The sequence below is a fragment of the Leptonychotes weddellii genome, chromosome 15, assembly GCF_054177405.1.
Source record: "Leptonychotes weddellii isolate Sample4059 chromosome 15, ASM5417740v2, whole genome shotgun sequence".
In the NCBI taxonomy this organism is placed as follows: Eukaryota; Metazoa; Chordata; class Mammalia; order Carnivora; family Phocidae; genus Leptonychotes; species Leptonychotes weddellii.
The window spans coordinates 43,046,672-43,060,147 of NC_138383.1; the positions used below are offsets into that span (position 1 = coordinate 43,046,672).

Here is a 13,476-nt window from a genome sequence, read left to right on the forward strand (position 1 = left end):
GGGGCGCCTGGGTGGCTCAGTTGGTTAAGCGACTGCCTTCGGCTCAGGTCATGATCCTGGAGTCCCGGGATCGAGTCCCGCATCGGGCTCCCTGCTCGGCAGGGAGTCTGCTTCTCCCTCTGACCCTCCCCCCTCTCATGCTCTCTCTCTCTCTATCTCATTCTCTCTCTCAAATAAATAAAATCTTAAAAAAAAGGTTTTCAAAAGCATAAGAAGTATAGTATAGTACAGGACAAAAGCATCTTACCATATAATGTAATACAGAGCGACAGTATACTGCAAAAGCATAATTATAGTATAATATGATTTGTATAAAAATTTTAAAACGGGGCACTTGGGTGACTCAGTCAGTGGAGCATGTGACTCTTGACCTCAGGGTTGTGAGTTCGAGCCCACGTTGGGTGCAGAGATTAAACTACTTAAAAATAAAAATAAAACAAAAGATAAAATAAATTTTTAAACACAGCAATACTGTGTATTATCTCGGGCACATTCATATGCAGTAAAAGTGAAAAACCATTCAAGCAACAACCACACCACTTTTCGGATAATGCGAATTACTCTCTGGGGCGGGAGAGAAGGTTGGGACTTTACTAAATCCTGCTGAAGTAAAAATATTTAGCAAATGTGGCAAAATTTCATCACTGTGAAGTCCGTTTGGGCACATGGTTATTATCTTGTCACTCTGGGTGCTCTTCTGTGTATTTAAAATGTTTAATGATTCAGAATTGAAAAGGTGAAATGAGTGCTTGTCCTGTGCCGCTTCTCTGTGTCTGGTGCATGCCCATGTTTCAGTTCTGTGCCTTCAGCTGGTGTTCTCCGTCACATGAATGTCACATTTCTCTAAAGAAACACTGTACCCGCTAGTACCTTACGGCTAAAGACATTTGGCGTTTGCAGGGGATCGGTCGGGTCTCGGGGGCATTGTTCCTGGATTCCCCAGCAGAGGGCGCTGCTCCACAGCAGATGTGAGGAGGGGAGCCTCGCCCGCATCCGGGCCAGCGCTCCGGGTGCAGTACCAGAGCCTCCCAGGGAAGCGCTCTTGCACCCAGTCACAGGACCGCAGGGCACCTAACTACCTGCAGCTTCCTTCATGCCTGTAGGGAGGGACACAGGCTCCACCATATTTGGCCGTTTGCAGACAGTCACGTTTCTCTGTATATTTATAGCCTTGGCTATTTCCGAGGCTAAGAATACAGAAATGATACCAGGGTACCAGCTCTTAGCACATGCCAAGAGCTTCCTCCGCCGTTGCATGGATGAGCCTGATGCTGATAGGTGAGGAACTCTTTCCTGGTAAACTGACCAGGCAACCTTCCTTTCATTTTAGGTGGAAAAGGATTATTCTTACTTGAAGGAGATATGTGATCATCAAGCAGAACAACTGAGCCGAACCAGCCTGAAACTGCAAGAGAAAGCGTCAGAGAGTGATGCGGAGATTAAAGACATGAAGGAAACCATATTTGAATTGGAAGATCAGGTGGAACAGCATCGGGCTGTCAAGTTACATAACAACCAGCTCATTAGTGAGCTAGAGAGTAAGTGAACTCGAGCCCTGGTCAGACGTGGATCAGGAGTGAGCACGATGTGAACCGAATGCCTGGGAGGGTTTGTGAGAATGGTTGTGAAAAGTCTTCCTTCCTCGTATTCGGCAGTCTTGTAGGAACAATGGCAGTCAAGAAAGGCAGAATGATTAACCTCTTTAACTGGAAAAGTGGGTGGTGTGGAAGGAAAGATTGTTGAACATGAGTCAGCAGCACGGGGTGATTGTGAAAAAGAGCAAACACATTTTGGAGTGTTAGGTCTACTGTGCATGAGCCACACCACTGCCCATGCTCACTGGGTATTGACAGAGCATTGTCTTTTGGATCTGACGGGTAGGAAGACGGGTGACAGATGGTCAGATGGATTTGAACAATGGGCTAGGGAGAAAACAGTTCTAGCATGTGTCCCATTAAGCCAGGATATCAAGTAACTTCTAGAGATCGGCCACTTCATCACCAAAGAGGCTCCAATATTTGGCTTCTTTATGAACTCATTGTTTGCTTTGAATAGGGAAAGACGTTAAAAGGGATTAGGTAAACATTGCCTGCTTTGTCCAAATAAGCTTTATCAAATTATCACATCTGATGTGTTTTGCTTTTGTCACAAAGGAATTAAGGCACAGAGCTTTCCGTGACACTCACCATTGCTAAAAATAGCGTAGTTGGTTGCCTGAAAAGTTCCCCGACTTGTTCGCCCATCCTCATTATTTGCGGAAGCCATATCTGGGAATTCACCTGCTTGCCAGAATTTATTTGTAACCCCAAAATCAACACGGCACTTCTCACATCATTTGCAGACGTGCACAGAGAGCGCTGCAAAAAATTTTAGTCTCCCCAAGTGCATTCCCAGCTCAGCTTGAACAAGGTGACCCTTTGCCTTCTTCTTGTTTCAGCTCTCATACTGCAAACAAGTATCTTTCTCGTGGTTATTTGGTGCCATGATTTTATATTTTTGTGCTTTTTTTTTTTTTTTTTTTTTGGCTATTTCACTGTATAGAGTGGCCCCTAAATGAAGTCCTGAAATGCCGTCTGGGGTCCCTACGGCTGGAAAGCCGGGATGTGCCTAATGGAGAAAATAAGTGTTAGATGAGCTTTGTTCAAGCACGAGTTTTAGTGCTGTTGGCTGTGAGTTCAATGTTAACGAAAACTTCCAGAGAAAGGAAGATAGAAATTCACCACTCTGGAAAATGCTGAAGTAAAATCTGTGGCATGTGACGAAGATGTGCAGCTATATTTGCGGATTCACAAGATGATGTCTGGCTAAAAAAAAAAAATAGCAGACTACATTATTGTGCAACTAAAAACGAGAGAATTTTACAGTCATGTTTCCCAGGGTCAGAAAAGCGTTAGACCCTTCTGAGCTGGTGCTGGCTGGCTCTTGAAGCTTGGAAGGCCTCACAGCATGAGAAAAGGTAAAAACTTGCAGGCGAGGCAGGTTCTGTCGATCAGGAGGCTGCTGAAGAATTTTTAAAATACCTACTGAGTGTTACGCAGGAAAAGGGTTATGTGGGTAAGCAGGTTTCCAGCACTGATGGGACGGGCTTGTTTTTTTTTTTTTACAAGGACACTGGCAAACGAATCTGTATAACAGAAGTAGTGTCTCCTTTGATAAAAATGTTGTGATCAGAGGCTTGCAGGAACCGAACCCTGTATTTCCCGTAGGAGCAAAGTTCAGTATTTGCGAATTCGGCGTGCCTGGCGACTTTATGTAACTGCCACAAATCATGAGAGTTGACTGTGTGTTCTACACCTTGATTGCTTGGTTAGCACCAGAGTTCCATCCTTCACTGGATGTGATACGCAGCAGAATTACAGAACATCAGCATCCGGTGTCAGCATCATTTAGACAGTTCTCAGTAATTATGCTTGAAAAGATAACTAAAACCCACCACCATTGACAGTGTATATTTCCAAACAGCACCATACTTGAAGAGTGTATAAAGTCAAAGAAGAGAAGTCCAGTTTTGCTTTGTCTCTGATATATTGCTCATGAGAATTTGGTTGTGTTGTCCCCAAATCCTTAGAAGTCAAGCACAACCCCACCAAGAAAACCAGCTTATAATTAATGTCCAGAGCAGATGTCCACACCATTCCCTATGGTTGTATCCTAACATAATCCAAGATTGAAAATAACATAGACTGGCTGTCTTTTGAGGAGCTTTTTAACTTTTGTCCAGGGTGTTAAGGTAATACTAAGATGTCTTTTCACTAGGAGGCCCAGGGACACACAAATCCAGCCTGAGACCAGTCACTCCTCTCTATAAGATCCTCGAGAGAAATGGACAGAAAAGTAAAAAGAAGTGAAGGAGTGATTTCTTACTCTGCCTCATTGACCCCAAACACAGATTCTCAGGCCCCACATGCTGGATTAGAATGGTTGGGGTGGGACCCGACCGTGTGTCGTTTATTCTCATTGAAGCTTCTCTGATAATTCTGATTCATATCCTCAATAGACAGCTACTGCCCTGGAACGAATCATGAAGAACGATTGAAGAATTTTAACTAGGTAATGGACGTGATCAGATTTAAATTGAAATGACTCTGGTAGCAACATGGAAGAATCAGAGGCACAGAGAGAAGGGGACTGAGGATATTCTTAATTAGAGAGAGCAGTCAGGTCACCTTTGGAGCTGTTAAAATGCACCCACCCAAGATCCTGTCTTCCCATGGGTGTTCCCGCTCTGTGGGTCACAGTCTGGGGCTTTGAACAGGTTTGCTTTTGAGAGGCTTCCCAGGTGATTCTCTGGTCTAACTATAATTAAAAACCACGACTCTAGCAACTGGTCTAAAAGCCACCATAGTAATAACCAGTCATATTCTCTGTTATACAAAAGCCCTCTACCTCACAGCGGTAAAGGACATTCAGGACCATAATATGCGACCACCAGGGGGGCCAGGAGTGAGTGTTAATAAATACGAGTGGCTATTCAGACCTCTTCCCATAGTGCTGCCTGACTGTTCCATCTGAGAGTATAACCTAACTCAACACCACTTATTCCCCAAACCATCCCATTTTCTGTGTTGGAAGAACCTCCAGTTTCTAGCTGCCAGGTTTCAGGGTGCTGAGGATGGAATTTATAGCAGAAGGGATGGATTTGAAATCTGGAGCTGCTCCCTCGCTACCTCGCTTACTTTCTCCCAAGAGTCTGGCGCCTTTTCCAACTCCTGTCTGACTTGTTTATTTTCAGGCAACGTGATGAAGCTGGAGGAACAGAAGTCAGACCTGGAAAGGCAGCTGAAGACTCTGACTAAGCAGATAAAGGTGAGATTTGGCTACAGCAGGGGATAGGGAGCCTTCTCTGTTGTTTTACTAAGCGCGTCCCCGCCTTCGGTTTGGAACCCTTCGAAAAAGACCCTGTTGCCTCTTGTAGCCTGCTTTCCCCATACCTTCCCGTGGGCCCTGGAACCACAGAGTAGTGTTGGCAGGAAACAAAATCAAAGCAGTCTTTGAATTTCACGATAAATGCTGATAGCACGAGAGCGTCCTTCCCAGCCGGGCCGGGCCTTTTCCCGGTGGTGGGACGGCACTGAAGGACTCACTAAGGGCTGCCTGACGTGGGGCCCCTGGGGCCCCTGCCCACACACCGGCCCCGGCCGGCCTCTGACGCCGGCGTGGCTTCTGGCATTTTCAGGAGGAGACAGAGGAGTGGAGGCGGTTCCAGGCGGACCTGCAGACGGCGGTGGTGGTGGCCAACGACATCAAGTGTGAGGCTCAGCAGGAGCTGCGTACCGTGAAGAGGAGGTTGCTGGAGGAAGAGGAGAAGAACGCCAGGCTGCAGAAGGAGCTGGGGGACATGCAGAGCCACGGCAGGTCGGTCACGACAGAGCCCCGCGTTTGTGAGTCTACGGGCACCCACACCTGCTTGGCTTCTCCCTTACTCACCGTGCATGAGCCTTCGCCGTCTAGAGACGTGGCGCTTCTCTGTCTCTCTGTGCAGAATCTTTTATTTCTCTTCTAAGCTCACTCGACCTCTGCTGCCACCACCACACACAACCAGGAATGGTCCATTCAGGGCTGGGCCACTGCCCTTCTCTGGCCTGAGGCAGTGAGAAAACTCTTCACTCACCTGTGTGCAAAAGTTTTAGCCAAGTGTCCTCCTACATTTAAAAAATAGAAGTACGTCTAGGATGCTCCTTTCCTCTTGGTGCTTATTAGTGCAGGGGAGCATACACTTCCCCGGGCCACGGCAACACCTTGCGTGCATCCCTCTCATGCCGTGGGCAAGACTGGACTCACTCCTGGGGGATTTGCCACCAGAGAAAGGACCCACTCCTCATGGCCCAGGGACATGCTTCTCCCTTGGCAACGCCTGGGGGCTGCCTCCAAAAGCCCTTGAACGAGCCCACTTTATTAAAAAGGATGAGCATGGAAAACATACATCTGGCTGACACGTGACTTTCCCTTTCTGGGCCGAGGGAGGGAAATCACGCAGTGTGTTGTTCCAGAAAGCTCTTCCTAACAGCGAGGTTTCAGAGGAAGGTGTTGCTAAAGTGAGCTCAAAGTTCATTATTATTTGAAATTTAAAGGGTTCACAGACGAGATGACAAACAGTACTTCAGGCCTTAACGAATGCAGTGTTCCCAGTCGCTAGTCCAGAATAACTCTCCCTAACTTTGAGATTCTTGGATATTAGGAAATTATTTTGAATTTTCAGATGTCTTTCAAATATGAAACATAGTATTTTAAAATCAGATTTAGTAAGTTCTGAATGCTGATTTGTGCAGTTGGCCCTCTTTACAAGTTTTCCAGGATCAAGAGGGTTGTTCATTGGCTAGATTCTGAGCCTCTGGGTCTGATGTATTATCGTGAGTTTCATGACATTAGAAAAAGTAGATTTCTTCTCAGAATTCTGTGTTGATTCTCTCACCAAACTCGCTTCATTCGGTCCCTCCTTCCTTCATTTATGAGTTTTATATGGAACAGGCTGTAGGGGCGCCCGGGTGGCTCAGTTGGGCGTCCGACTCTTGATCCCAGCTCATGTCTTGATCTCAGGGTAGTGAGTTCAAACCCCACGTTGGGCTTCACGTTGGGCATGGAGCCTGCTTAAAAACAGGCTGTAGAGAAGGATTCAGATTAAGATGTGTGTAGCTAGTTCCATGATTCACTCTTGAAAATCAAGATCGTTGTTTTATAGTCACACCTATACCCTCTGTCCACCAAAGCATGTGAATTTTAAGGAGGAAGGGAAATCGCAAGACTAGACTGTTGAAGGGATCATGAGTCCCCTCGTTTGCTTTTGTGCTTCTGTTTAATTTGTCCACTTGTCTTGCTTTTATGATGTGTGTCTTTGGAAGAGGAACCAGATCATAACTTGCATCGCTTCGTACATGTGTTATTGTAAAGATAAATGATAAAAGACGAGTCTCGAGTTCATGTAGTTATCGTACAAGCTGCTGCATTTCTTACCTGGAGTCTACGATACAGGCCAGATCATACAACTCGAACTCTGATACCGTAGGAAATCTCCGCACGAATCTTGACGATTAGGATCCATATACGATATTCTACATCGTCAAACATAGAGTCACCTTATTTTTTTTTACAAACACGGTACATTTCTCTTATGATTTTTCTGGTGATTTGCAAACCTACCACCCAAATCCAGCAGTTTAATCCCTTATCACAAAACATTTCAAAATTGTAGGGCTGACACCAGCCCAGGACATGGCATATGATTGAAACCCCACAGGCGTCAGTGGGTTTGGGGCCTGTCATTGCGTTGGGCAGGGTTTCAGACAGCAGCCAGACCCAGTGTCCACCGTGGTTCTGCAGACTGCCCCTTCTAAAGAGTTGACTCTGAAAGTTACTCGCTGCTGGCTCAGCCACGTCCTGAACCTGCCCCCTGAGCAAGACTTGAAACCAACCCACACCCTCAAAGGTCCTGAAGCGATATAGTGTTTCCATCCTGGCCGAATGGGTTCTCGACTGAAACTGGATTTGACTTTGACAGTCATTTCATGAGAACTCAAAGGCATTTTTGGTTCAGCCACAGCCAAAGAACTTGCAGAAAATTCTCTGATGAGGTCCTCCAAGTACAACCAAGAGAAGGTAAGAGCACTTGAAAAGCACCTTGATCCTAACATGGCATTAACAGATTCGCATTCTCACTTTGCATATACAGGCATTTGAGGGGATATAGTCAGGCAAGTAGGATTTTAGAAAACTCTAAGAACCAGCTCGTTAGCAATCTTCAGTCTTACTGTGTCTTCAAAAGGATTTTTATTTTGGAGTCAGAATAACGGATGTGAAGAGTAGATGGGGAAACGAGGCTCTAGTCTTTGCCACCAACTGGCAAGATTTCCTTCCCAGACCCAGCTGCTCCCTTCCTCCGAGGAGATGAGAGTGGGTTGTGATTGAAGATCCCTGTAAGCTCCACTGTTCCCTGAGACTAGTTGGTCAGCTGGCCTTTCTCCGATGGGGGAGTGAGGAACTCACATGCCAACCGTACCATCTGTCCAATGCGGTCCTTGGAACCTGCTGGACACAGTGGCATCTCTACATTTTAGCTGGGCTGTGGACCTCCTCTTTTTCTTCCAGGAATTTGAACAAGCCAATGTAGTTTTTAGGCACCTGGAAGTGATCTGTTTTTGCTGGACACTTACAAACTAAGGGATGAAAGGATACTGAATAACTTTTTCAACTTTGGCTTCTTCCACCCTTGAGCCATTAAGAGCAAGCCATTACAATTCAAACTTCCATCGAAATTAAAACATCAAGCCTTTTTCCTGAAAAGTTGAGACCTGGGGCCTGGCCTCCAGATACAGAGAACACACACACGCAGCTCCCCTCAGTGACTTGATGGGGCCACACGAAGGACATTGTTGACCAGCAGTGCATGACATGGGCTTCTCGAACAGTAACAGGAAAGACCATGTACCTTTTTTCTCTTACTCTGAAACACTAAAGGCCATTATTTTTAGGGTGACTTACTCGATTTTTACCGTTCATCCTATGATACCAATAAACTTCCACGGAAAACATCTTAAAAAAGAGATGGTTAACAAAACACCTAAACGTTGGTGCCTAATTAGCAGTAGGGACTTCTAAGCAGAAGGTCTGAGATTCAGAACGTGTCTAGCTTCTTCCACTGGTTCCTGCATCGTCACCTCTGAAGCGAGCAGCATGGTGGCCCGTCACTGCCGGACTCTTCTGGAATCGGCTCTAACTCTGTGTGCACAGTGTATCCTGCCCTAATGTCAGTTGCCTGCCTTTGCCACTCTCTTTGTCCTTACAACTGTTGTGCGTCACAGCTGTGGGTTCTAGAGCCGTCACTGAAAGGCCGAGTGTGGGAGCTGGTGGTGTAGATGCTCGGGGTCACTGAGATACCTTTTCCAGCTCTCTTGTTGCAGATAACTTTGATACAGCTGCCCTAGCCCTGCCAGAAGGGGACCAGTCCTCGGGGGGAGTTCCTGATCAGAGCCTCGGGGGCCCCTGACACGTTGGCATCACAAGCCTTCCACGCCTTCTGCTTTCATAGCTGCCATCCGCGTCGCTGGCATTGGACACACGGCCCGGAATGGCGACGAGCTGGGTTTGCTGCCCTGCCCCCCGGCCCCCATCTTCACAGAGTTGCTTTGCAAAGTGTGGACATGAGCTTCCCTGAGGCCTTTAGGACTCCTAAGCCTCAGTACTGAAAGAAATCCTTTTTTCTGGGTTGTTTTTTTTTGGCCTTGACTGTAGGACAGTAGAGGGAAGCTCGAGCCACTCTGTAAATTACAGAGGCCCCCGATTTTGTGCATCCTGGCCGTCTCTACTTCCCCGACACGTTGTCTGTTAGAGGAGGTCTAGGGAGAGGGGCCCAGTAGTGGTGTTCTGAAGTCTTTGGCATGTTTTCTCCGTCCAAAGACCTTTGACTTCCAAAAAAAAAAAAAAAAAATTAGAGGAGTAGGAATTAAAACACATTGGTCCTGGGGCGCCTGGGTGGCTCAGTCGTTAAGCGTCTGTCTTCAGCTCAGGTCATGATCCCAGGGTCCTGGGATCTAGCCCCACATCAGGCTCCCTGCTCGGCGGGAAGCCTGCTTCTCCCTCTCCCGCTCCCCCTGCTTGTGTTCCCTCTCTCGCTGTGTCTCTCTCTGTCAAATAAAGTCTTTAAAAAAAAAAAAACACATTGGTCCTATTCTAGATACTAGCTCTTCCCTGTGGGTCAGTAGCACCTGTTAAATCTTCTGTTTGTAGCCTGAGATCATGTTGCCTCAAGTAACTCCTTTATGAGCCTTTCCCCCCCTCCATTTCTGTTTTCACAGCTCCATGGTCTCTATCAGCTAGCAGAGCATTTTCTGGAAGAAAGACAGCCCAGCCCTTGCCATGATGGGAGAATACAGCCATTGCTATATGAAAGGGGGAATAATGTGGGGGAGAAATTACCTCTTTACAAAGAGCCAGATTGTCTCCTTATACCCGCCACTGTTTCACACAGAGTCATGGCGATCCAAGTGTCTTTACCTGTTTTCTACATTTTGGAATCAACTCATTGCACGATCAAAGATGATCCTTCCCTCTTTTTTTTTTTCCTTCCTTCTCTCTTTTTCTCAGAAGATTCGGCAGTCTTTTATTTGGAGCATAAGATGAAGTTGTTCTGGAAAAAAAAAAAAAAACAGAGTACAAGCATGTTGTGAAGCTTTTTTATATGCAACTAGGGTGTGCAGAGAGAGCAGAGGACAGAACAAATGCAGAGCATGGGTCGCTGGTGCACACGATCCATGCCTGTGTCTTACTTTTTGGAGTTTATTTCTGTGCTTCCTCTTGAACATGGTGTCTCATAATCTTGGAATTAACACTACTTATGGCAAAATAGGAAGCCGTCTGTGTCGTGTCTCATTCTGAAGAAGCTAGCAAGTTCTGCTTCCTTTATATCAAGTCTCGAACGAGCCCTTTCAGGCTGGGGTCTGACTTCATGACCTCATAGGAAACAAGCCACCCCTCAGTTGGGGTTTGATTTCCAGAGTCTCTGTTGGGCTCAACACAAATCGATGCTTGGCTGATCAGACGGGATGTGGTTGAACCAGTCCGTTCACGTGGTGGCAGTGCCCTTGGGAATCTGACTAAAAATTAAGGAACAACTACAACAAATGCCTCAGGAATAAAACTTAACCCGGAAATTGAAAGACTTTCGATCCAGAAGTGGATGATTCAGAGTGATCCAGAATTCAGAGTGGGATGTTAAACTTGGGAAGTACAGGGTTTGTGAAGATCTGCACCTAATTCAGCAGCCACCATCCTCACTCGAGGAGCCACCATGCCGTCCAGACGGGGGCGGGTCTCCGCTATGTCCCCAGGACGAGACAGGAGCCCCTGTCTGGTGGGAGGACGTGAGGAACAGGAAGCCTCTTTCACTCAGGTGCACAGTTTGGCGTGTTCAGCTGGAGAGCCCAGAATCCCTAGAAAAATTTCGCCTGGTCGCAGAAGAGAGGTCGATGCCTCCTCCTTGAAAATAGCTTAGACGCTCGCTGGCATCGTCCAGTTTATCTACTGGGAGATCTTTACCTCAGATTGAGATTTTTTTGGAATGATACCACATTCACTTGCCAGGTGTTTTCCAATATAAACAAAATGACCTCAACTTCAGATGCACAGCTGTACTTGGCAACCCCGTATTTCGAGCTGTCTTTAGTCTGGGTACCGTTGAATATTTTTATACATTAAGCATTCATGAAGTGCTAAATAAATACGTTATTATTCGGAAGAGTCTGTTGCCTGATTTGTAATCACTGGCCACACGTTTGCAGGGCCTTCATGTCCGTTTGTCCTCGGGTTTCTAGCGCAGGTGGTTTCAGAACTCGAAGGCCATGTCTGGTAACTAGAATTTGAGCCAGAAGCAAGCTGGACTTTCAATATAAGTTGTAGACAGCAGGCTGATTTTAATTATGAATGTAATTTTAAAAATGATTTCATTATTGGAACAAGAGGGCAAGGAGCAAAAATAACTAATTTTGCCTAAATTGTTGAAGCAGAATGCCAGTGTTTCCCAAACAATCTAGTTGATTAGCTTGTTGAACTGTAAAAATAAATAGATCACTTGGTGATTTGATATATTGGATTTTTTCTTAGTTATGCATATTTAGGTATCCTGGTAACAAAATGGAGGTGTATAGTGAAAAATATTCATCTTTTCCCTCTCTAGTACCACCCTGTAAGGTAGTCAGTGTTCACAGTGTGTCTGCTTTTCTTTACCTCTCCCTCTACTCATACAAATACATAGGGTTCATTTTTATATTTTTTATAAAATATATAAAAGACATCAACAATGTATCATGGGCATCCTTCCAAGTCGATATTTACGAGTTTAACTCATTTTATTTTTTATCTTTTTATCATTTTATTTTATTTTAAGTAGGCTCCATGCCCAGCGTGGAGCCCAATGCAGGGCCTGAATTCACAACCCTGAGCTCAAGACCTGAGCCGTGATCAAGGGTCAGACGCTTAACTGACTGAGCCCCCTCAGGCGCCCCGAATTTAACTCACTTTAATAGCTGCATGGTGTCCCAGGGGACGGATGTGCCCTAGAATATTCAAACATTGTCATAGTGGTGAATATCAAGGTTGTATTTTCTAGTTTTTCTTTTTCTTTCCCAATAATGGCATAATAGCAGTCCTTATTCACATAGCCTTATAGTTGTGTTTTTATTTTCATAGGATGGGTTCCTAAAAGTATGATTGCTACCTTGGAGGATATGCAGTTTTGATTTTAATAGATTTGCCAGATTATTTACCTAAGACTTGTGACATTTTATTCTTGATGAGAGTACCTGTCTATACACAGCCTTAGCAGATGCAGATACTATTAATCTTAATTTTTGCCGATATGGTAAGCAAAAAATGCTATCTCATTAGTACTTTAAATTTCCATTTTCCCGGGGAAATTTTTATATGTTAACCATTTGCTTTTCCTCTTTTGAGAATTGCTCGTTTAGCACTTTTGCTTATTTTTTCGCGGGCTGATTGTTTTTCTCTTATCCGTTTATAAATCAGCATCTTATTAGGAATGTGTGTTTATCCCAGTATATTATGGGTCTTTTGGCTTTACCATCGTTCTCATGGAAATTTTTATATTGTTACGCAGTATGTTAGTATTTTCCTTTACTGTGTCTGTGTTTTTTGTTTTTGTTTAAGATTTCCCCTACCCTCATCTTACAGAAAGATAGGCTATCACATTTTCTATATCTAGTTCTCTCTCTTGTCAGATATTTGATTTGCCTTTCTTTGTTTAGTCTGATGTGAGGTATGGGTCTTCTCCCAGACAGACATCTAGTCATGCCAGCACCATTTATGATCAGAACCATCCTCTGCCCACCAAATTGAAATCCCGTGTTTATGTTATTTATTTCCTCTATATTCAGAGAGACTTTCCCAGTATGCCCTCATTTCTTTTTCTCTTGAGCTGGTTCTGCTTTAAAATATTTTAATGGGATTATTAGATTGCTGATACCACTTTTTAGACTCGGCCTTTCATATATTTTCTTTCTTATATTTCATATATTTCTTTCTTATATTTCATATATTTTCCTCTGTTCTTGAATTTTATTGTATTCTCAAGGCAGATTGCTATCAAGCATATGATTCTGTTTCCTGTCATAAATGTATAAATGTCTGCTGTCTCTTGAGTGCAGCTATTCTCTTCATTTTATATTATGGAATATATTCATAGGTCAGGGCACGTCTTGGGACAGAACCGATAATTGTCCATCCCTTATTCTTGCTTAAATGGGTGAGTGTGTCAGGACCTGACATTTGCCCAGGATCCATGTCTATAGGTTCTGCTTAGATCTGTACCCACTTTCGCTGACTGCTATTAAAATCTTAAACCAGAAGGGAGGCTCTTTAAGGTAAATTTATGTTACATATCAGAGGCACAGAAGCTCAAATGGAATACAGAGGAAGAATAGGTTCCTAGTGGGTGAAATTCATCTGTGTCCATTTCCTTCCCTGGAGAAA

At 44.8% G+C, this 13,476-nt stretch overlaps 1 protein-coding gene across 1 annotated transcript in view; it reads left to right on the forward strand.

The window, feature by feature from the left end:
* Positions 1–939: 939 nt before the first annotated feature.
* LOC102744764 (cytospin-B) overlaps positions 940–13,476 on the forward strand; it is a 75,886-nt gene continuing 63,349 nt past the window's right edge. The window contains exons 1-3 of the mRNA XM_081805940.1: positions 940–1,538; positions 4,733–4,806; positions 5,177–5,381. Coding sequence (XP_081662066.1) covers positions 1,448–1,538; positions 4,733–4,806; positions 5,177–5,381 — 370 coding nt within the window. The 5' untranslated portion in view covers positions 940–1,447. The remainder of the gene's footprint in view (positions 1,539–4,732; positions 4,807–5,176; positions 5,382–13,476) is intronic.